General features: G+C 40.5%; 1 protein-coding gene across 1 annotated transcript; it reads right to left on the bottom strand.

Annotated features, from left to right (window-relative positions):
* Positions 1 to 5,417: 5,417 nt before the first annotated feature.
* Positions 5,418 to 20,874, bottom strand: cacng1b (calcium channel, voltage-dependent, gamma subunit 1b). The gene is made up of 4 exons (XM_018671510.2): positions 19,888 to 20,874; positions 11,581 to 11,655; positions 9,615 to 9,752; positions 5,418 to 9,140 (listed from the first exon to the last, which is right to left on the bottom strand). Exons 1-4 carry the CDS (start codon positions 20,126 to 20,128, stop codon positions 8,908 to 8,910), a joined length of 687 nt encoding a protein of 228 aa, XP_018527026.1. The 5' UTR covers positions 20,129 to 20,874; the 3' UTR covers positions 5,418 to 8,907.
* Positions 20,875 to 24,599: the final 3,725 nt, after the last annotated feature.

Below are 24,599 nucleotides of genomic sequence, written 5' to 3'. Positions count from 1 at the left end.
GGCCCGTTTTTACACCTAAGATAAAATTACAAAGTGTACAAAAGTCACAGTGACACAAAAGCTGAGCCTCCCTTAACTTTCAAAATAAAAAGCAGATGAGAGAGCTCTCAAATTTTATGTCAAATTTTATTGTACTTATACTTATTGTGCATTACAGGGGACCTCAGATATAGATTACTGTTCACAAACTGCAGCACTGGCCTTTGCTTCACCTTTGTTGTTTGAGCACAATCTCTTTGCCTGCCATACTATGTCAGCATACTATATATACTTTAGTTTTCTCTTCCAGCATCATCAGCCATAAGACAAGTTAGATAACAGAAGTGACGTAAGTAGTAAACTCCAGATACAGGAGATGAACAAAGTGAGAGAGAAAAGTTTTATTTCTGATGATGCAATGTTATAATATCATATCAGTCTGCTCAGTCACAATACGTATTATCAGAAGGTTTCTGAGCAAACTAATATCAAGCTCCTGTTACTGTCTTCAGTTTGTAAAAGAAAGAAAGACAAAAAGAAAAAAAGAAAGTGTATGAGGACAGTAAAAAAAAAAAAAAAGTCAGGGTGAGATGGAATACAGAAGAAAGTAAATGACAACAGGTACAACAGAATTAAAGACATTCACAAAAGGAGCAAAGAAGTTATCGTCACACTATTGCTGTTTGCCAAAAAGCTCCTGACAAACACTTTTCCAAAATATGTTGTTGTCTCTGTGATTACCCGGCGCTGCCTTTGTCAGCGTGAGTACTATTCATTTCTTCTCTTCCTGCCACTGCTCTTCGCTTACATAATAGAAAACAACATAATGGCGGTGCTCAAATCTATTTTTCCACAAGGGCCGGACTGAATAACGCCTCCATGCTCATCATTCTTAACAATTGTTTCCTGTGTGTGTGTCTGTGTGACTGTGTGTATGTGTGATTATGGGTGTGTGTGTGTGTTATTGCCTGACCTTTTCTTCCACCTCTCCTCCCTATTGATTGCGAAAACAGACTTGGATTAATAATTCACAAAAAAAAAAAAAAAAAAAAAAAAAAACTGTGGGAGTTTTGACTACTCTTGTTGCCCATGGCAGCGGCATGTGTTTGCATGTGTGTGTGTGTGTGTGTGTGTGTCCATTTACTTGTGAGTGTATGTGTGTTCTGGGAAGCATTAGTGTGTACCTGTGAGCGTTCTCGTACTTAAAATGTATATTTTACACCAACACAAATCCTCTCAACTCCTGAAGACTACTGATATCACGACTTGACTTCCACTCTCTCCACTGCTGTTTGTCCAGCCTTCCCTTTGAATACTGTAGGCGGAAATGTGCTGTATAATATGGGTCAGTGTGAGCACTGTCACATATTTGAATTGTCACTGTATACATACCAGCCTTCATAAACTGGCCGTACGTAATATATAAATACAAGTGTAAAAATGACAATTCACCATTTTATGGCCTTTTTCTGGGCCAGCACCAGTTGCCAGACAACCAGCAGACACACAGTCACAGTGAATTGTTCTTTTTACAATTCAGTTTATATACAGATTAAACAAACAAGATATAACATGTTAATCAGTAAGCTTTACAGGTGCCGATTTTGTAACCACTGGACAGAGCTAGGTTAGCTAGCTAGTCTTTAAGCTAGGCTAGGCTAGCTAGCTGACTAGCTGCTGGCTCCAGTTGCATATGTGAGGATTTCAATCTTCCCATCTATTTCTGGGCAGGAAAGCAAAAAATGTTAAACTCTTTCTTTTTAAGTATGTTCCCACAATTTCTGATCTTATTAATGTCAACCCCTGCAGTCCCATGAGATATACTAAATGTTACTTCAAGTCATGTAAAACTTTTGACAAAAATATTAAACTAAGCTGGTAATTCCCAGTAATGCTCAGTTTAGATGTGAAATCAGACACTTAAGCTGTTAATTTAACTACTTAATCCACCTTGAACCAGATGGGGGAGGTTAATTCATGAAATGCACTGCTGCTAAATTTGGATGGAATAGAACACCTGCGCACTCAGGGAGCTTAAAGTAACACTAATGGAGCCTACTATCCAATCTCTCCCTTCTTCATCTGTTGAATTCACTTGTCCTGCTCTGTATCAGGGCAGTAAATGTATGTGACTTAGTCAAATGCTCTCAACCCACAGGACATTTCACCTCCACGTGCATGCTCCGTCAGCTCCTTTTCCTCCATCCTCCCTCCAGGCCCGGGTACTGTATGCAGCGTTGTTACAGATGAAGCACTAGTAGCACGTTGCTCTCTTGCGCTGGGTTGGATTGCCTTATTACAGGTCTATCTCCTCTCAACAGTCACTACCGATCCAAGTCATTAGACAGCAGAGTGCCTGCTTGAGAGAGCACTGGAGCAGAAAGATAGAGAGCGAGGGAGGGAGCGAGGGAACGGGGGAGAAAAACAGACTTGGAGAAAAAGCAGATAAAAAGAAGGTGGAGATGGGCCAATGGCTCACTGTCACTGCTTGCAGAGGAGACCGTCAAAGAAGGGGGAAGGAAACAGATGGAAAAGAGAGGAGGGGAAGATCGAAGCCGATTCAGAAGAGGGGAAAAAAAAAAACAAAGAAAAGGGTTGATTAATGAGGGAAACACTGAGGTGAATGGAGGAGCACAACCTGATGCCAGGCAAAGAAAGAGACAAAAAGAGATGAGAATGAAGAAAACAGAGAAAATGATCAGAAAATGAAGGCTGGAAAAAGAAAGAGGAGAAAATCTGGTTGAAGAGGGAAATGGGAGAGAAAGGAGCAGGGACACGAAGTAAAGAGAGAAGAGTGTGGGCAGCAGGGAGAGACAGAAAAATGAATGACATGGCAATGAGGGAGGGTGGAAAATGTGTTGGAGAAGAGGAGAGACAGGTTTGACTGAGGGAAAGATAAATATGGTCATACTCGAGCAGAGTGGAGAAAGAAAGAGCTGAAGTGAGTACTTCAGGCTAACTCGAGCTTCAGTGTCGCCGTCTCCCCGAGATAAAGAGTGTGTGGTTCAGTAGATGAGCAGCTTGTCTCTCTCTCTCTCTCTCTCTCTCTCTCTTTAGATTGCACTGGCTGAGACCTTTTTGACCACAAAGGTAGGAAGAACAGGACTGTCAGCACGAATATCAGCAACTTAACATTTACAGTGAGAGAGACATCTAAAAAAAATGGCAACAGGCAGTGTAGTTATGCCATGTTCACATCATATGGGGCGGATGGAAAACAACCTTGGATGTCAGATTTAAGTCATTCAAAATAATGTGATGCGAGACTGATTTAATAGTTTAATTCATTTCATGACTGCTCTCAGCTCCTGATTGTGTGTCACTTTTTATTACTGTCATGTAAGTGTAACTGCGATGTTGTATGGTTGATTTTTACCCATGTGGAATTTAAATAAAACCAACAAAGCCTTTGAGCGCCCTTGACAAGTGTATTTTTTCCACACTTGACTACTTGTAAATACCAGAGGTATGGGAATTGAGAGTTAAGGAGGTAAAACAGTGCACTTTGAAAAGTGTGGTTTAGTCTCAGTTTGGGCTCTGTCATTGTTTCTCTTGTTCTGCTGGCTGAGCTTTAAATCTCTTTGGAGTGTCATGTTTTCTTCTGCCAGTCAGTCTCTGTGGCCAGCTTGTGTCCATCTGTACTTTTTCACAGTGTCATGTGGTTCTCTGTCTCTCTCAGCCGCTGTCCTCACTCCTGCTCCGCATCATGTCCATCATTTCAGTTTCTTTTCACGGCCCTTTTCTTCCCCCCTGTCCGCCAGACTTGCAAGAAATCTAACCCTGTGATTTTAAACATTTTTGCCAGCTCATGCACTCCCCGTGGGGACGCAGCTGAATGGAAAATGCTTGTACTGTACTGCTGTGTGTAGAGAATAGTAACAGCTTTGACAGCACTCAGTCAGAGGTCAGGACAGGGACCGACAGCTTTACATTCATAACAGTGACTCAAAGGACCGGATGACTCCTCCAAACATCAGCTTCCCTCTTCAACAAAGTGACACAAAGGTGAGCCAAACCAGTGGCATTTCTGAGACTAGGCCCAGCAGAGGCCACGTGTCCAAAAGTATTTCTCAGGAGATTTTCATTCACAGTAAAATATATAATCTACCTCTTTCACCAGGAGTATTCAGCACTCATTTTAATGCACATTTTATAAATGGTATTGTATTGACATGCAGGAAGTAAATAGAGGACAAAGTAAACTAAGACTACAGAACTCACATCAACATCCATAGAGTAGTTAATGAGAATAAAGTACTCTTCTTTTCTTACAGTCACACACACTTATATGTATATAGCTACTATTATTAGACACGGATACAATTTGAATTTTTCACCTTTTTCATAATGTGCAAATCTCACATTGTCTCATTATGTGAGTGCAACCTGTTGTCATCTAATCTAAAACATCATCTTAAATCAATGAATACAGTCTGAATACAGTCTGTCCTCACTATCTATCTATACAAAATACAGATATAGAAACAAACAAACAAAAAAGCGTACAAAATTCTAATGATATGCAATTACTTACCTGTATATTGCATTCAAAGAAATTCAGGTGCTAATGTAAGAGACAAAAACACGCCGTGCTCTCAATCTATAATGAAACACTGTAACTCACTGGGTCTTCCCTCAAGCTTCTGTGAATAAGAAAATAGATGAGAATGGGTGGGTAACACAAGTGGGCTGAGTGGTTGTGTTTTCTTCACAAACCAATTACATGTGAAAGTAATCTAACAAGCATTTCCTTGACCTTTTCTGCAAGCAAAACAATTACAAATCCAACAGCATAGAGGGTCATCTTTGTTGTGCTTTATGTTGTGATTTTTTTTTCTCTCTGTTGAGCAAATTTAAATTATTTACACAGCCACATTTGGCCATGCACAATGTTTAAATCATGCCTCTCCATGTTAGTGTGTACAGTCAATATTCATCATCACCTGTAAGCCTCCTGCATTAATATAAGGTATTCAATGTCCATATTCTTCCAGCTGTTTTATTCCAGTCTTAGACTAAACAAAGAACACAAAAACCTATAATCCATAAGCACAACATTTGTGTGTGTGTGTGTGTGTTCTATTAATTGACATAATATTAAACACATTGTTTCTTGCATGTATGGAAAAAGGTTAGTAATCTATATGAATCAAAACCATGAGGGAATTCCAGGGATCAACAGGCAGCAGAATGTGTTTTAGTGTACGCTCTTCCCATGCTGTTCTCACTGCTCTAAGGTAAAGGTCTCATGAATGATTTAAGGAGCTTTGTGCATCTATTACATTCACTCCTGAATAGCCCTGACCTGCAGTGTGTAAGGTCTCTGGAGCATTTCCAATAGATTTGTCTCTCAATTCGACCACATTTTCTGGTTGAGAGGTTCCTGGACCAAAGCGACTCTGTGAATATGTGAGCAATGACACAAGGATATCTGAACGTTTGCTAAAGAAAAGACTTGAAAAGCCATCTTTATTTCCTGAATAAATCCATCTATTGACTCTCTCTATCTATAGGTAAACATAAAAAGCACAATAGGAAGAAAAGAGCTATAACTAATTGATTTGATACTGTATGTGTATAGACTTTCTACAGTAATGCAAGAAGAGCGATATTAACATGATTAAACATCAGTACATCAAGAAGTCATACCATCATCAAACAGCATTATTGACCTGTTTAGTGGTCCATTTTTATTTTAGTTCTTTTGAAAAAAGACAGTCATGGACAATCAGAGCATTTACAAATTTAAAATAAAATACAAATCATACTATACTCTTGGTGAGTCAAATTGTGGGCATTCTGTGTATGAAACTCCTACATGTTTATCATTATTGTATTAAATATCTCTTATTTTTCAGCTATTAATTGAAATCAACAGCTCGCTCCTGACCAGCTGCACATGATGGCACGACTCACACCAAATTATATAAAATAGTCAATAAAATGAAAAAGAAAAAAAAAAAACATTCAGGTATTTCTTCTTTTTTTTTTAACAATATAAACCTGTACAATGGTTGAGTAACTTTTTCAATTGCAGTAAGAAAAGTGGAAATGTTCTTCTCAGTAGGACCTCAGAGCTAAATGTAATCATTTCTTCTTGTGTTCCCCTGTGAAACGACATCATTTAAGGAACTTTAATTTCACTGCACCTGCACCAGCTGAATGACTTCGGGGCCAGAGTGACTCACTGTAAAAATAACATGTTAGAAGGAGATGTCCATTTTGCTAACAATATACAACCCTTGTGTAAAATCCACACAGGAAATAAAAAATTACTGCTGTCAGATGAAATCTGATTTTCGTGTTTTTATTGATTGTACTAGAACTGAAAAGTTTGTCTATGATTTGAACATGACAAAAGAAAAAGCCACTAAAAAGAAAGGCTGTTGGTCTGAATGGGGTTTTCATCTGACAGCAACAATATACAGTAGTTGTCTACAGAACAGAAAAATCTTCAAGCTTTAAGGTACTATTTCACAATCATAGGCAATAATTAAATGAAAAAGTCATCTGTGTCATACTTATCCTATATATTTTAGCTTTAGGTATATATGGCCCCAAAAGAAAAGTAATATCATTTAATAGGCTGTAGCATTGCAAATGAAAATCATAAGTGCCACAGACATCTATTTTTTTTTTCTACATTTGAAATAAATCCTATATGGATGTTTATGATATATTTTATGTGAAGATATGCTTCATAACCCACAGTTATAGAGAGCCAAAGTTATGACATAACATCCAGACTAGCCTCCATAGCTTCAATAGCTCAATACAATCACTCATTTAGCATTTGTTTCATTGGTTTTTGTGAAAATCTAAATGTGTTTCTGGAGAGTTCTCTCCGTATTCAAAGACAAATCACCTTTCACTGCAGCACTGGTTACTGGAAAACCTTCTTGGATCCAAAAAACTACAGCTCCTAAATAAGATAAATAATAAAAATACACAGTAAAATAAAACTACAAGTACAGCAGCGTGGATATTTCATTGTAAAGTGGTTTCATCCATATCCAAAACTCACCAATGGTTTCTTCTAAAGTGATTTTTTTTTCAGTGTTCTAGTAGTCTCTGCATCAAAAAACTTTTACAGTGTTCGCTCCTGTGATGTTAAAAATGTAAGTGGGATTTTGAAGGAGGTTTTCTCACTTCTGGAGCTGAACATGAAGTTCAGGTTTCACCTCAGCTCTCCATGTGACAAAGTTTAAATTAAGCCACACCTTCACTCTTATGTTGTTGCATCCAGGACTGGTTTTCACACAGTGAAACACAGTGGATGTGCTAGTTAGTTAGCTGGAAATGGTAACATTTGCAGCTTATGTTAAATCCAATTCTTACACATTTGTGCTTGTGTGTTTGGTTTTGGAGATATATTAAGGAAGAAACCAACATCCATACTCTCTCTACACTGAGTATTGACTGGACAGTCACTGTTCAGGGTGGCGGTCTAGCAAATGGGTAGTTGCTTTTATTAGTATCTTTGTTTTTTTCCACTAAAAGCAGTTTACATTTTCTAACATTCAAAGCAAAACCCTCAGCAAATATTATGGACAATATTATGGATCAGAGCTCCTGGACCTGAGTCACCAGAGGTCTTGAACATTGACCTGAAATCAATGACTGATGTCAATGAGGGAGAATCAGGCAAGTCGTCTCTCAGGAGACAATGAATGGCACAGATTGATTGTAGAAAGTCCTTGGAGAAAAAAGAAAAGACAGCAGTGACAGTAGCCCATTACAACAATTCACTTCTTCACTTTGTGTTACAGTATAATGACTCAATGACTCACTGTTTGTATCAGGTATAGTCCAGTTTTATGTTTTTTTTTTTGTGTGTGTGTGTAAATCGTGCCTGGTCTTTTATTCCTCCCTAATTTGATTTATTAATTCTTAAGGTTTGATCACATAATGTGTTGCCTGTTTGTTGTCATACTGTTTTTTTTTTTTTTTAAAGTAGTTCTAGTTCTAGTTCATCATCTGAAAATCATTTTACTTTCATTGGAGTGACAGATGGACAGTTCAGCTGCTGTGAAAATAGACAATCATGAACATATACAAGTTTAAATCGTATTTTTTTACATGACTGACCGACAGTTTGGGATTCTTTGCGTTGTACTGTGTCAAAAACTCTTCATTGTTGCACTTTATAAACCAAATACATTAACCGATCAGATCAAGTGTTAAAGGATGATTCATGTTTGCTACAAATTGTTTGTGCATGAACATTTTCCAAAGTCTCTAGATGGATCTACCTTTCATTTCCAGTCATCCACTGGTTGCAGTTAATTTTAGTAAATTATGAACAAAATTTTAACCTTGCTTCAAACAGGTGATCTATCACAGTGGACACTAAGTTGCCTTGTTTTTCACTCAAATTTCTTTCTTTCTTTCTTTTTTTGTCATGTGGTAATGCAATTACATGCAGGGTTCACGTGGTGTGTTCAGGTGCTGGCGGAAAGCTCAGACACTGCTGCTGAAAAGCATTGTATTTATGAGACAAATTGATACACACAAACAGTAGGCATACATGGACCTTGTGAAAAAATCTAATGCTAGTTTGATAAAGTCTTGCTTTAAAAAAAAAAGTATAGGTCTCAGATGTGACGTAATTATCCCTCAACTCTTAAACACACGCATTCTGTGTGACGACAACTTGAACGTCATTGTTTTTGCTGTGGTTATCTAGCATGCAAGTCTCTCCGAGCAGATTTTGGATATTTCACTCACATGAACTAAAACCAGTGGACATCTGGAAGGTGGGAAATCAGGCTAAAAACTTTTAAATGCTTTGGAAAGGAGCTTGCTGAAATGATAAATATGTGGGACAGGATAGGAAGTTAAAGGGCTACTTGTGTTTTTTTTTTTGTTAGGTTTTTTTTTGTCATTTTCACCAGCTCCTCAGACGTGCATCTGTTGCATCACCTGTGGCTAATCTAAGGTGTCAGGCTCAGCGTCCATGCAGGTCTCCCAGGGATTACGTGGCATGTGGGGCATGGAGATGAGGAGCAGGGCAACTCCGCTGAGGATGAGCAGGGTGAAGGAGGCGCAGGCGCAGGTAAAGGACCAGGAGTAGTGGTACTCGATCCAGATGGTCTCATCGCTGTCGATCATGCGTTTGACAGACTGGCGCATTACCTCAACAGAAATGATGATGCAAAGGCCTGCGTGCCAAAGCAGAAAGAACAGGTTGTAATGGGCTGAGAGAAGCAGATGCTTCACTTGCATTCATGGCAATTGTGGTTGTCAAAATTGTTCAATCAAATGCTGTTACAGCTCCACATTTACACCACAGGATTGTCATTTTTATTTCAACTTTGAGTCTGTAACAGCAAATGTGATCGATACATGGGAGATCACACCCATCACAGTTAATTTGATACTTTCAGATATTTTTGAAATGTTGTTCCAGAGCAACATCAGCTCCATCAGCACTCACCACCTCCAAAAAAACTTGTCAGTGAAAAATCAGCTTTGTCAACTCTTTGTTAAATCAGCTGCATCAGTGATATTCATCACCAAAAGAAAAAAGGTGGAAGTTGTGCACGACGAATACACACTTCATTTCAAGCTGAGCAAAGAGACAAGAGTACCAGACAAAGCCTGGTCTATGATTTACATTATCTGTTACATCTGACCTGCGAAGGCAAAGAACATCCCGGCAGGCCGGAGCAGGTAATCCCGCCCCTTCCCGAAGGAGAAGATGACACAGAGAGTGCCCAGGATCATGAAGAACAGACTGAATATGGCGATGGCTGCTGCTGAGATATTGTACTCTGAGGAAAGAGGAGAAAAAAAGGAAAGATGCGAGAGAGAGAGAGAGAGAGAGAGAGAGAGACAGCAAGATAGAGAAAGCAGCGAGGAGGGAAGAGTGTGTGAGAAAGAGAGGGAAGGAGATTTAAGAAGCAGAGACAACAAAGTGGTAGCGATTAAAAATTGAGAGAGTGGGTAGGAACAGAAGGGGAGGTTGCGTATCGTTTACATAATAATTGTTTCAATATAGCACTCAGGCGAGTTATGACACAGATAATTAGCCTTTAAATTAGCCTCACTTGAAAAACAACAGTCATTTATCCAAACTGGCAATAATGCCATTTGCATAGCAGATAAGATGCTGAAGGCTTATAACAAGATGATTAGAACATCCCTCTCTCTTCCTGCTTGCCTCTCCTCCTGTGTGTTTGTCAGATAAAGATAATCTAGACTTTCCTTCTCTGTAACACTCCAACTGTGATAGAAATGATCCTTGGAGCAGCCTATTCCATTTCAGCTCCCCACCAACTGCGGAATAACACTAATGTGTAAAATAACCTTTCACTCAGCCTCTCCAGTGTAGGTCACACTCATTCTGTGTCTGTTTGAAGACTGTTGGTATGTGTGGGAATGCATGTGTGCGAAAGCCCATGTGAGCACTTTTATGCATTGTATGTGTGCGTGTTTTTGCCAGAACTCTATTTGCTTTTGCTCTCTGTTATGTTACACCAACAGATTTGCAGATAATTCATTTCATTTATTCTGTGTAGAAGTTTGTAGATGATACTACAGGCCATGTCTGTCACTGCACTTCTCACTGTATCCCCCTTTCACCTTCACATGACATACGGGAAATTCAGGTGATGAATTAAAGGAAAAACCTGAGAGATAGATGCGAGGAGAAACACAACGAATGCAGAAGGTTCCATACAGGTACACTGCATGGTAAAATTAAGCAGTGTGGCATGTATAAAAATACTGAGCCTGCCAAGTTGATTCAGATTTTTGTGTCAAAATGGCAAGAAGGAAAGATCGAAGGGACTTTTCTTTTTCCAACTGGCTACTGTTTCAATAGGAACAGTGACTAAAGTGATATCTACATTTAGATCTATGGGAAATACATCAGTAAATATGATGTGAATCATCTGCTACGGGATTCACAGTCACCAGTTCTAAACCCAACTGAACACCTATGGGAGATTTTGGGCTGTCCGACAGCACTGAAACTGCCCTGGAGGCTCATATGTCGGTTTGTCCATTCATTTGTGACCTGTCTGTAAATGTGTAATGCATGCCTTTATGGGTATCTAGCTGCATGATCCTTCATGTTTCCTTGCGTGCTCTTCTGTGTCTGTCAGAAGCTGAACGGGTCGGCTAACCATCAGAAGAACAAAAGAGCTGTTTCCTGGAAATATGTTTACTTTGAACGCAATCCCGCTAAAGCAGGGAAGATAAGAAGGTGAGAATCAGAGGACACTGTAACAGAGTTCCTTCTCATCTGATATGAGGGATGGTATGCATTGTAACTAAAACAACAAGCAGCATTGGGATTTTCTAAGAAATGTATTTGCTATTGCAAATTAGTTGTATAAGAAAGGAATTGTAGAAGACAAGGTTGGAGTGTTGTATATCGCTGGGGTCTTACACACGACATGCATGCATTTCCACACGTTGTGCTTTATATAATGAGGGTATGTGATACGTGTGAGCTTGTATCCATGTAGAGAATGCTGTTCTCCCTGTTTACTGTACACCTCCTTTCCTTTTATTCCTCTAGAAACGGTTTCTGTTATATTTTTTCACAGGATGTGTTCCAGCGTGTAGTCTGGGTGGCAGTGAGAAGGCACCCACCTTTTTGGGTCTTGACTTCAAATACTTCAGCTTCTTCCCCCGACGTAAAGTGTTTGAAGTAGGAGCAGTTTTTTGCTGGTGAGACAGGAGGGTGAGAAAGAGGGAGACAGAGAGAAGGAGATGAAACAGGAGGGATAGCTCAGGTTCTATACCAATCAATGTAAATGGTAAATGTTGGATCCCATTAGAAAGCTACAGTAGACACATATTAATGAGACAAGCAGCCATTGTATGGCCTTATAATTTATTTTAACCAGGAATTCTGGGTTGGTGTGTCACTACTAGCCTGAATAATACTTTTACATGGATTCAGCTACTTAATTTTCACCTATAGCAAAGTTATTCAATCATTATATTTAAAAAGTAAGAGGTCTTTACAAGCCTTATGTCTTACACATCTAGAAACCTTACATCTTTGACAAAAACTAATTTCAAGAATTGAACTGAATTATTCATAACCTCACAATTTTAAAACTTCATGAGGGATTCACAATGAGTTACTATAATTTTAACCTAAATAAATGATATACTATGCACCAAATTAGTAATAAATTCCCACCGGTTTAAAACATTTTCCACTTTTGTGTTCAGGGATCTCAATCTAATTCATTTTACTTTGTGGAAAGGGCATTTGAAAATGAATATTCTTTTTGATAATGCTGACCATGGTACCATGTTTTTTTTTTTTTTTTTTTTTTACAGTTGTAACTCTTCTTTAAGATTCAAACTTTGTACACACTGTACCAGAAAAGCAAGTATAAAGTGTGTGTTATGTGTTATCCAAGCACAAAACCACACATAGTTCTTGTTTCTAAATTGGTAAAGAATCAGCATGCACAACTGTTATAGTTCCTCTCTGGCTGTTTGATCAGATGCACAACACCACCTTCCAAATCACAGCAGTGTTCTGGGTTTTGCCATCATCCTAAAATAAAATGTCTTAAACTCAAATCCTTCACTGTCCTCCTTGTTGGCTGTGTTTACTTCTCAGTTCATGCTCATTTCTACACAGAAATGATGAATTTCTGCACTTTGCTGGTCCAAACTCTAGTCCTTTGACCACAATCTTCAATATAGCCTCATATAGAAAAACGATTCCAGGGTGCAGTCATTTCCCACACATCCATCTATCTATTTGCCATCTCTAAGGGCAGCTGGGCTGAGAGGGAGGGGTGGAGAGGACATAAAGGCCAAGTGAGTGTCCCCTCTTTCCTCCACTCACCATCCTTTCTCGCTGAGATTAAACCCATAAAGCAGACAGGTGCTCTCTCTGTCCACACAGAGATGGACGATGTTTGTGTGTGTGTGTGTGTGTGTGTGTGTGTGTGTGTGTGTGTGTGTGTGTGTGTGTGTGTGTGTGCATATACTATGTGTATGTATGTGTGTACCAGGCAACAGAGGAGCTGTTTGTTACCCAGGATGAGAAAGAATCACTAAAGAGGTAACCTAGCAACAGGCTGCTGCAGGTCTTGGCTAGTCCTATCTATTTACTCATGTAAAGGCATATCAAGGGGAGTGTGTGCATGCATGTGTGCATCTCTGTCTCTCTCTCTCTCTCTCTATCTCTCTCTCTCTCTTTCTGTGTGTATGTGCGTGTGTGTGCATGTGTGTGTCTTTGAGGGGATGGACAGGTTGGAAGTAGGAAGAATTGGAGGTGGGGTCACAGTGCAGCTTGGATCTGCAAATATGTTATTTTCATTAGCCATCTCTCATTACATGTCTTCACCTCAGAGACTAAGCTAATCAAAGGTAATATGTGTTTGGGTGTGGCTATGAGATTTCTCTGTGAGGACTATTATCTGCTCAACACACAAGACAGACTAGAAACAGAAAGACCTTTGATTTATACTGAGGAAGCTTCAGACTGAGCCATTATGTATCTGCTGAATCCTGATGAATTAAGAAGGATATTGCTGAGTCCAGTGACAGAACATTAGATCTTTTTAAAGGTTTTTTTTTTTGCCCCGCCCCCCTTAGTTACTGTTGCTATGTCTGACAGGTTTTCCATTCTGGCGTCGCACAGCTAATGCAGTTTACAGTGGTACTGGTGCCAGATTTGCCACTCAAAATTCACAGTAATTTCTTTTTTTTAAAACAGCATATCTTCCATTTCACACAAAAGTAAACAAAAGCAGCATGTCTAGCGTACAACTGTGTTTAATTGTTGTTGCTGGCCGGTTTTATCAGCTGTAGCTAGCAAACATAAGCTATACTTCTATGGGTTGTTTGAAAACTAATCTGTAGTATTGTGATATATCATTTTAATTAAAAATATAAGTATTCATTCTAATCAACTCTGGATAGTTTGAAAGCATGCACTGTTACAAAACTGTTGTGCCCCAGGATGCCAGAGTAGTTGAGGACAAGCAAAGAAGAGAGCATTTTATTGGATTTCCAAAGATCCTGAAAGACAACAAAAATGGATTACTAGCATAAAACGTGCTAGAAGTGGGCAGGAGAAAACTGAACAATGGGAACCCACGTGTAGTGATCATTTCATCAGGTACAGACTCCAACGCTTATTACAGTTTCTAACAGTTCTATTTTCCATGAAAGGCATTTTATACCTATGCATTGTGGCATGGATGTTGCAGGGTTAACTTGTTGCTGATACAGCAACTGTCAATGTAAAATAATTGTGGAATTAAAAATACAATACAAGTTTTACAATATAAAATGAGAAGTGCACCCAGGCGGTGCTGGCACCATTCATATGTAACCCCTCATTTGGTTAGCTAATAACATTCCAATTGCTTTTGGAAATGATACTAGATTACAACTTCAGCAATTGAGCTAGTTAGCTGAGCATGCTAACATTTGCAGCATATGTACTCCGCTTTTTATACCTCTGCTCTTGTGTTTTTGAAAGGTGATGAAAAATAAAGATAACAAAAGACACCTCTCTCTGAGCTCTTTATATATGAGGTATTTCCTGTATTAGAACCCTAAGACCACTGTTTCACTGTGGTAAAATCCAAAGCTTGACCAGCCTACTGTGTCTAATTATATTTGAGTGGACAGTTGCTGTTCAGGAGTTATAGTTTCCAAACCCTTGCCGTGATTTTTCTAAATGTAGTCCAACCATTTCACATCATTTCAAAAATCAAGCCAAAATGTAGCACTTCTAGGAAATGTATCAGGAGAATGTCTGGCTTTCCTCAGTATTTTATCTTGGTGCTAAAACACACAGAAGACAGGAAGAGCACTTGCACAGGTGTGATTCATTTAAGTGATTTAACCACCTTGCTACATTTTGTCACTGCCTCAGTATGCGAGGGCAGAAAATTGGAAAACTTTTGTAGTCATGTAATTATGTGTCTTACATCATACTGTTACTCGGCTGCTAAAGGAGAACACCACATTTATATTAAGTGGAGCTACGATATGAATACAGCATAAACGCCCACATTTTGTTATGAAAGTTAACAACAGTGCCTAAAAAAATGTTTCTTTCTTTTTTTTTCTTCTTTTTTTAAAAAAAAGCAAGTCTACATGGTGAACATTCAGGGTGGAGGAGACCATCTGGGTGCGTATCTTTGACCTTGCATCTGGTTAATGGGGAAATTTAGTTCTGGGTGGGGAGAGTGATTAGAACGAGGTATCGCCTGTCATTTTAGTTTCCCCTCTTTCCATTAAACTCTGCTGCCACCTCCTCTCTTTGATATGCAGCTTCTCCTTTGCACTTTTCTTCCTTTCCATTCTCCCCTTTCCACCTGTCATTAGACCTGTCACCTCAACTTTTTATTTCATTCCTCTTTCAGTTTGATATTCATATGGTTTTCAGTCGGCTCATGTCTGCTCATGTCCCTCCTTCCACCCACTCTGTATTTATCCTTGAAAGTTTTGAGGGGAGATGAAGAGGCATCAACAGCATCAACAGCATCAACAACTGAATTAGTTTAATATTTCCATGTTTTTACATACAACAACAACTGTGAAAATGATTAACGTCTTGAAAATGACTTCCATTTCTTTTGCAGGAGATGGCTTTTTTAGGTGATGAAAGTGGGGGTGGCTGTTCTTTTTCTAGCCAGGCAGAACGACCGACTAATTCTGGGTCAATGTGAATAGGATGGGTGGTGGTATTTGAATGGCTATTCCACTAGGAGCTCTGATAACTGGGACACAACAGCACAGGAGAGTCCTCACAGCCCTCATGATCCTGTACGTACGTGCATGCGTGTGTTTGTGTGTGTGGCCTGACCTTTATCAGGAAATGCGAAACACAAACACAAACACAAAGTTTGACTGTCATCGTCATGGCCACCACTGACCGCATCCCAGCATCACATTATGTAAGAGGTGGCAGCAGCTATCTCTGAATATGTATTACCTTTTATGTGTCAAATTTACATAATGGGGAATGATTCAGTCAAGTTTTGAACATTTAACTTGTTTTCTGAATGGCAAATCAGCACTACACCTCCACAGTTGTGGATCTGCACTTGAAGCAAGAACCTGGCAGACTAGAGAGAAATAACTGAGCAAGGTAGAAATGGTGGTTCAAGGTGACATCGGAGCTTTTGAGGGTATGCACTGGGGACACCAGTCGAGCATTGTGTCACTGAAAGAAGCAGAGGAGGAAGATTTTTTTTTTTTCTTTGAAGGTGTAAGTGCTCTCAGGCTAATCTCTTTCCTGGAAAATGCCATTCTTGACCACTCAGAAGCTCTAAGACATCTCTGATAATAAACTCTCTCCCCTTGCTTCTTTGCACACATATGTGCAGGAACACACGCATACACAGGAAAGCACCATTTACACTCTTTATTTCCCCAGCCGAGTGGCATCATGATGTGATCCAGAAAGCGTTTGTTTGATTTTTACAGCACTCAAGCTGTCGTGCGTCATTTGTGGGAAGCTAATTTCAAAAGTCATTTGGGTTCGCTGCTTTGCTGCCGTTGTTATGCAAGCCTTTCACAAAAGCAGTGTAATTGTGCATATATGAAAAAGTGTTTGTGTACGTGCCTCTTGACGACTAACTCTCCCTCTCTTTGGGAAAATGCAAATGTGTGTTATTAAGTCCAATCACCGCTGCTTGCTTGGGTATACTGTTAATCAAGGATGTTATCTGTTATTGCGCACTCTCGATCAGCTTGTTTATTTATTTTTTTTTACACCACTGTGCATTGCTTATCTGTTCAATAATCGACCTACAATGCATATTAAATTGAGAAGCAGGCAAAGTAAAGCTGGTAATTTTAGCCAGTCCATTAAGCTCTAAACTCAGTGGCCAGTGTAGATCCATCAAAAACTGTATTAGAGCTGTGTTTGCCTCCAGAACCTCACACAGCATCTTACAACCTACCAATAAAAGTAAATGTTCAGTGCATTTTGCACCACTGTCTTCTTGCTAATTGAGCCAAAATATCTCAGTACTTCTTCAGAACTGTCCAATGTTATTATAGGTTTAATATTGGAAACAATTACTCCATGATGCAGACCCTGTCACAAAGTGTTAATGTCATTGCATGAGGCTGACTGGCTTGTTAAGTGCAGCCAGAAGCTCCCCTTACAAAAAACACACGTGGACTTATCACATGTGAAACACTATTATACAGGTGAAATTGCACTCCAAGTGTGCAGTCTAGCCAAGTCTTCAGTACTCAGCCAAGCTGCCGTTCCTGATAGCACTCTATCAAGGAAGAAGCAAACCGCTGAGGTCAGAGAGCGCCTATATTTCTCTCTCATTCTCTCTCTGTTGTCAAGCTACACCAACCCTGGCAGACTGACCAGTGGGGTGTCAGCAGAGAAGGCGCCCGTCATTAAGACAAAATGCTTTTAGATGCCTTTTGTTGGCCACTGGAGGACAATCGGCAAACTAACACGTTTGCGTTTAGCCTTTTGCCCACAAGCCTCAGCTTCACCCGGCAAGAACAGTCAGTAAAACTCACTTTCAGAAAGTGGGAGCTGACCAGCAGGCATCTCACCAAATGCAATCTCCACATCATGTGGTGTGAAAGTTGCGATCCACCCCCTAGGCAAGGGACACACCAACCACACTGGTAGATCCATCTCTGACGACGACAGGGCTGTAAATGGGGAATGATGGGCTTGTATAACCAGAACCATTAGGCTTGGCGTGGGAGCAAAAAGCCACATGCCAAATCCCTGGACCTTTTCAGGTAATATCAGAGAATTACTCATAATCTGAACATAGGACACACCACTGTGGTGTTAGAATGTAACCATGGGGACCTCTGACAAAACAGAGGATATTTCTCGCTACACAGACTCACAGACTTGAGGAGGGTGGAGCTCTGCGCGTCAAGCCAAACTCCCCTTGCTGCACCGAAAGCTGAGCTGCCGACAAGTGTAGTCTGCGAGATGGCTCCTCTGTAGTCAGTCCGTCAGTTGGAATTCAGTTGGGATTCTGTACAGATATCTGAACTCTGTTTTACTGCTGCTGTCAGATTGTGGAGATTGTAACTGGATCATTCATCAAATTGCAGTTGTGAGTCTGTCAGCTACAATATGCCCTTCTTTCATTCCTCAAGTGACTGACTTCACAAACAGATTGAAATTTCAGGTTCCAATTTACACCAAGAATATTTTCTGGAGGCCCTCGATACCCTATACTTGTCACATTTGTATGACAGGCAGCTGTCATACCTCTGGTATATTGGCTTCTCAGTCTAGTGGCCCTCTTTTTCTGGGTTCTCAACATGTAATACATAAAACTACTCTCTACCCCCCACCCCCACCCAACTGTGAAAGTGCTCCCCCTTTCCCCATCAACAGAGGCATCCCCGCCTCTATCCCCCCCCGCCCGAGTCTCCCAGGTACACTCTAACTCATGAGCTGGAGCGGGAAGCCACACTTCATTAAGGCCTGTACTGATCCTGAGGTGCTGGAGCCGGAGGCTAAGTCAATGATAGAGTCAGAGTGAAATCTCTCTGTTAGGCTGCAAGGCACGCGCACACACAGCCAGAGGCCAGCGAGACACTGTTTACCCTCGGGGCTGGCTCTCTTCAAGGAGAGCTCGTCATTAAAGCTACAGGCCTATTTTGGAGAAGTAGACTTTTAGATACTTTTTACCTGACTTTATCTCAAATCGCTTACTGTATGCAACAATGTTATGTAAAGAAGGGAAAGAACTTTTGAAATTGACTCGTGTCTCGAAGATGACCTTTTTACTTTTTGACACAGATGCCACACCAAGCAGCCTGTCCCAGTTTTTAGTCTTTTTTTTTATCGCTTGTAATTAAGTCAGAGTTGTGGAAGCCAAGGTTTATCAGCAGCATTAGAAAATACTGCTTGAATTAAGTGAATCCTTTAAAAAAAATCATTGCATCTCTCTTGATCAAAGCCAACCTCAGCTCTGCTTTGACACTGTGAGTCAGGCTGAACATGAGATGTAGAAGTTAAATAGCATTATTGTCTTACATTTCAGTACAGTGAGAGTCAAACAGTATGCTGACAAATTATGTAACACCTTCTATTATGATCTGAGAGATCATCCCCTCCAAAAAAAAAAAAAAAAAAACAGTAGCAGAAAAATTTGAGAAAAGGAGGCTTATTTCTCATCTTACACTGAGAGTCCATCAACCCAGACAGAACAGATTCATGTTTTTGTCGTGTTAAACGTGAAGCATAGCCGCCATGCTCCTCCATTACGCACTTGACTTCAGCTGTTTGAGTGCGCTTAATTGGCAGTCTGTTCGGAGACTTCCTCTGCAGGAAGATAATGATGGTTCAGTAAGGATCTGTTACACACTCAGTCCAAACACAAGTTTGTGTTTGTGTGTGTCTGTGTGCACAAACATATGCACATGCCAACATACTGTATGTGCTGGCATGTGCCTTTGTGTGTGTGTGTGAGAGTGAGAAAGAGAGAGAGAGGAGAGAACGGAGCAAGGGATGGAGGCAGGGAGAACTTGAGTGAAAGGAAAGGCTGACCAAAAGTGATGTTATGCTAAATGTTACACTGACGCCGAGACTGTTGATGTCACGAAAAAACTTAAATACAGTTTGCCTCGGCTCTTTTCTGGTGCATATGCAAGGATTAATGAGAACTTTGAAGTGAAGTGTGGAGATGAAACCCCCATATGTCGAAGTCAAGGCTTAATTATAACTGTGATACAAGGACGATGGCAGACAGCGCCACATTCAACACTTTGTCTACTCTGACCTTCATGTTGCAGGATGAATATTTCTTAACAGGTTCTAGCCCCCTTTCTGCCAGCATAAGAAAAGAGTAAAAACTCCTCACTGTGTCTACACTTCCAGGACTATTTCAAGCCAGATAGCAAACATTTTCATAACAAACAAAAAATGTTAAGCCCCGTGCACTTTACCCAGCTCCGTACCTCCAGGTAAGCTGATGGGGCCGCAACCTTTGCCCTGGGGGTCCTCCTCCACGATGAAGATGCTCTTCTTACAGAGCCTCCAGAGGCCAAAGTGGGCTGCCTCGCAGGTGGCGTTGAGTTTCTCCACCCGTGGGCTGAGCACGGCCCAGTGGTCGGTGACCACCGCTGCCAGCATCGACGACATGCCCACCAGGATCACCACAGATGTGATCTTGACCTTGGTCGCCTGCTCCTCGAACATGTTTCTTTCCAGTGTGCGTGCCTGCGTGTGTGTGTGTGTGCGTGCGTGCGCACAGTTGTGGATATGTGTGCGTGCGCGTGCCTGTGTTTGCACGTTTGTGTGTGTGTGTAAGTGAAAGGCTAGTGTGTATGTGGCTGCGTATAGATGGAGTGTGTGTGATCTTAAAGCCCCGCGCGAGACAGCTGAAGTTGCCTTCGCCTTGTTTCTCTTCAGGTCCTTGACGCCGGATGTTGACTCCAGAGGTTCCCCCCGTCTTGTCTACAGCTTCACTACACTTCTGATGTCCTCTCCTCTCTCCTGTTCTCCTGTCCACAGCTCTTTCTTTCTCATTCTCTGCCTTGTGCCTGGAGGTTGGTAAAAAGGGGCCAGATAACAGTGCCCTAGTTTCTACCTCTCTCCTCTCTTCCTCTCTCTCCCTAGTTGCCTTTGGTGAGCTTAGGCCATTCAGCTTCGAGATGAACATGTACCTGAAGGTGCTTCCACCTACTACACCTGTCACTTAACCATTCTGATGTCGACAAGAGTCGTGTCACGATCAGACATTTAAACTTTCCACAGTGTTGTGATCGTAAGCGTTCCAGTTCTACACTTGTAACTACAACATCAAAGACAATGTAATGAAAATCTCTGGTGAGGTTTGACGCTCCTATTCAGTATTTCATTGCCATTCCAGAAACTGATGCAATCAATCCATCATTTGTCCAGAACATTCTCTGTCACATCTCTCGCATATTCTTATTCAGTCTGATCTGTTTCCAGCTCAGTTGTCTCGGGCGCCTTGTGCCAGGGGACTCCTGGTGGTGGTGGGGGGAGATTTCCTTTATTAGTTGCCGTCTGAATGAGCTGATCTACATACTCAGCCAATCAGCAGGCAAGGTTTAAGACAAGGGTCCCACCTGATGCCAGCAGCTGATCCAGATTTGGAAAGATGGAAAAAAGGGCTTTGAAAGAGGACCTCTAAAATTTGAGGTTTAGCCATTATATGCATTTTAAATATGCTTGACTAGGCAGGAAAGTAGAGATTTTTAAGAACTTTATGCATTCTTTCGTTTAATAAATCAGCTTTCTGAATGTTCTCGAATGTCTTATCTTACAGGAGCATTTGGAGCAAGCTTTGCCGCCAATTCTTGAAATCCTACAAGTGGCTGTCACATACCACATGCTGCACATGGACGGTTACTGCTACATCTTTTCCTTTTGTATAACCAAATTGTTAAAACTTGAAAATTTTATCTCTGAATATATATATTGAGATAACAATCTGATCCTGAATTTTGATGCTTTTGGTAGCTTCACTAAAAAAATGACATATCACACAGTTTGGGGAGGGAGAAACTGTAAAACCCTGATACATCTCAGAGGCATAATCAGCCTTTTCCCTATGAAATACTTGAGTAAATGGACATGCTTTTTATAAATCACTGTGCCCCACTTTAGGGAGGACTCATGGTCCATTTTCAGCCCTGACGCTCACAGCTCTGGCTTTTTAACACATTAAATGGTAAGATGTTTGAGGCAAGAGCAAGAGGTGAGGGGAAAGTGTTTCAAGAGAATGCAAGATACGATGCTTGGACTCAGCATTCATGTAAGACTGTAAATCAGAGAGAGAGTCAGGATTGTTTGTATATTGTGTATGCTAGTTATATGAAGTGTTCATATCTGTGTGTGGGAAAAAGAGAGAGTTTTGTTTGATGTCTCACACTGTGTAGAAAATGAATGTAATGTGAGAGAACCAAAGTGCTTTCTTCAAACACCATCGGTAGCTAACTGAACCAGGAAATTGATCATCAAAGATAAATCATCTCACTCACTAGCTTAAAAACACAGAAACCCTGCAGTGGGAGTTGAGAGGAGATGAGAGACAGTTGTGTTCATTATCATGTTACACCTGGATGCATTTGCAGCAAAACTGCTTTTTCTCCCAGGGGACGAGTCCCTCTGATGAGGCTGTGAGAGCAAGCGCCTGCCGCTAAGTGTGTAATGATACTTTGGGGCGCAGCCTGTCTTGCTGGGTGACCCTCTGACCTTCTTCATTTGCTCACGATCCCCCGGAGGCCGAGGAGAGACCGCAACACCTCACAGCTGTCGAGTCTCCAAGCAACGGCCGACAGCGGCAACACGGCATCGACGACACCAGTGTGTCACGCTGGAGGGATCAACTTGTGTCAACTGAACACGGAGGCGAGACACTGAAAACAGATGACAGCACCTGGCAAGAAGGCATCTCTGACTCACCTGTGAGTGCCACTCACTGGATTGTTACCAGCATCACCAGAAATATCAACTGGCAGGCTTGCAGTACCGTAACTGTTAGTGCAATGACAGAAACATACAAAATCACTTCTGCTTAAATCAGGATTGACATGTCTAAACTCAGCAGTGATTAACTTCAATTACAGCTGCCAGCTTCCCTTTCAGAATTTTTATTCCAGGATGAAAAACAACCTTAATTGGTGGCTAATTTTACCCATAGCAGAATAGATTGCATAGCCTTCAGAGAGAGCCGCCTGTATTCATTTGCTAATGACAGGCAACATTACTCAAGCTAAATTAGATTACCCATGCCCCAAGGCCATTTCTATGAGGGTCACGTTAATATTCTTCTCTAAAACAACGGGATCAGTTACCGTACATGTTCGTCTCTGCGGCGCCATCCTCGCTCATTTGACCTGCTCCGGTAAAAGCTTTGGCCATCGATCTGCACGCAGCAGAGGTTAGGTGATGTGGGACAGTGAATTGCGAGTTAATGAGCACAGATTGAAGAAAAATGAAATTAGGTGGAGATTACAAAGGGGCTGATGAAGCTGTTGTACTGCAACATCAGATATTACCATCAAAAGATAATTTCCCCAAACAGTTCTAGATCCCTCTTTTGCTAAATGAAATCTCACCATCATAATTGCACATACCAAACAGGGTAATGTAGTTTTATTAATTTATTTTTACACGGGACACACCGCACCTTAATGTATATAACTATCTAACTGTCTGCTGGCTTTGCTTGAATTAGAAAATGCTTTGTATTCAGCTATATGATGCAGTGTTTAATACAGGTTATATTCTGCTTTTTTATTTATAGAAAAAATGAGTCATTACAGTAATTTGTAAAAGCTTTCATTCTGCTTAAAACACTTGATGTGGCAAAAAGACATTAACCCGTAGCCTTATTCCTCTGCCCACCATCCCGTCTTTGCTTCAATCGGTATGATTCAAACACACTGAGGAGAGAAAGGTTCACTGATTGAATCAGCCGGGTGACTGTCGAGTTAAAAAATGGCTTCATTTTGTCAGGTGGCATCTCTCTGAGCGAGAGTGACGGCTTTTTAACATTTTGATCTAAGACCGCTGTCATTAGCACAATGCTGACTTATGATTTATTTCTTTGAAAAACAATGCAGGGACTCCGAGGCTGAAGTAGCTCATGGCTCATTCAGGGATGACAGTGATTCAGCTGTATGCAGCTGAAATGAAGAGGCATTCAGGACTCAGAGAAGGTCAACCACAGAGATCTGAATGAAGCACCGCAATCACAGGTCTTCAATGGGAAAAAAGCCCCACTGAGATGAACAATCATGGCTGTAATTATATGGCATGAATCCCATACGTTTCCCACATATCTGTATCACAGTTTTTATACATAGATGGAGGGTTGTAGGCAGCATTGCTCTAGGGACTGCAATATCAGTCTGTCAGTCAATCAGTCTACCACCTTTTTAGCCTGAAATATCTCAACAACTATTAAATGTATTGTTATGAAATTGAGAACAAACATTTACGAGAGGATACGGATGAATTGTAATAATTTTGGTTATCCCTCGTCATTTGCTCTAGCGTCACCATCAGGTCAGAATTTTACAAAATTTTTTGTTTTACAATCAAATACCTGCAAAACATTCCCACCTGCCTCAGCTGTGCTTTGTCTTGCTAACTTCGTAAACTTAAATGGTGAAAATAGTTAACACCTTAGCATCTTGAGCAGTTATTTCACAGCACCACAGCCTCATATTGTCTTGTTAAAAGAAATCACCACTAAAGCACAACAGAATGACCCTGATGTAGTTTATTTGTCTATGTACAGTATGTTTTGGGTTGTAACTAAAAAGCCATAATGAGAGAAAAACAATTTAAATAAATTCAGATTATTTAAAAAAAAAAAGTTTGTTTGAGTGGAACAATAAAAGCAGGACATACAGTATATTACAAATAAAACAAAGGCACTCTACTATCCAATATCAAAAAATGAAAATACCTTTAATAGTAAGTTTGTACTTGAAACATACTGTATCTAAGACAGGGAATTCTTTGTTTTTAAACAATATAACAAGTGCCTCAGTATCTTTCGCTGTGATTTTGTACTAAGCAACGCATCCAGTTAGCACCTTTCTTTCTGAACATCTCAACTGCTTATAGTTAATTTCTCGAAAAACAAAATTGACAATGTGCTTATTTCACAACAATAGTAAGCCGGTAA

The sequence above is a fragment of the Lates calcarifer genome, linkage group LG11 (assembly GCF_001640805.2).
Source record: "Lates calcarifer isolate ASB-BC8 linkage group LG11, TLL_Latcal_v3, whole genome shotgun sequence".
NCBI lineage: Eukaryota > Metazoa > Chordata > Actinopteri > Centropomidae > Lates > Lates calcarifer.
The sequence above is the reverse complement of the archived record's forward strand: the minus strand, read 5'-3'. Positions and strand labels throughout refer to the sequence as shown.

Excerpts from the sequence above, each read along its gene's own strand:
- cacng1b (XM_018671510.2), bottom strand. The coding sequence starts at position 20,128 with ATGTTCGAGGAGCAGGCGACCAAGGTCAAGATCACATCTGTGGTGATC. Across the intron at positions 11,656-19,887 it reads CCCCATCAGCTTACCTGGAG|CAAAAAACTGCTCCTACTTC; the intron begins GTACGGAGCTGG and ends CTGTCTCACCAG. Across the intron at positions 9,753-11,580 it reads TGAAGTCAAGACCCAAAAAG|AGTACAATATCTCAGCAGCA; the intron begins GTGGGTGCCTTC and ends CTCTTTCCTCAG.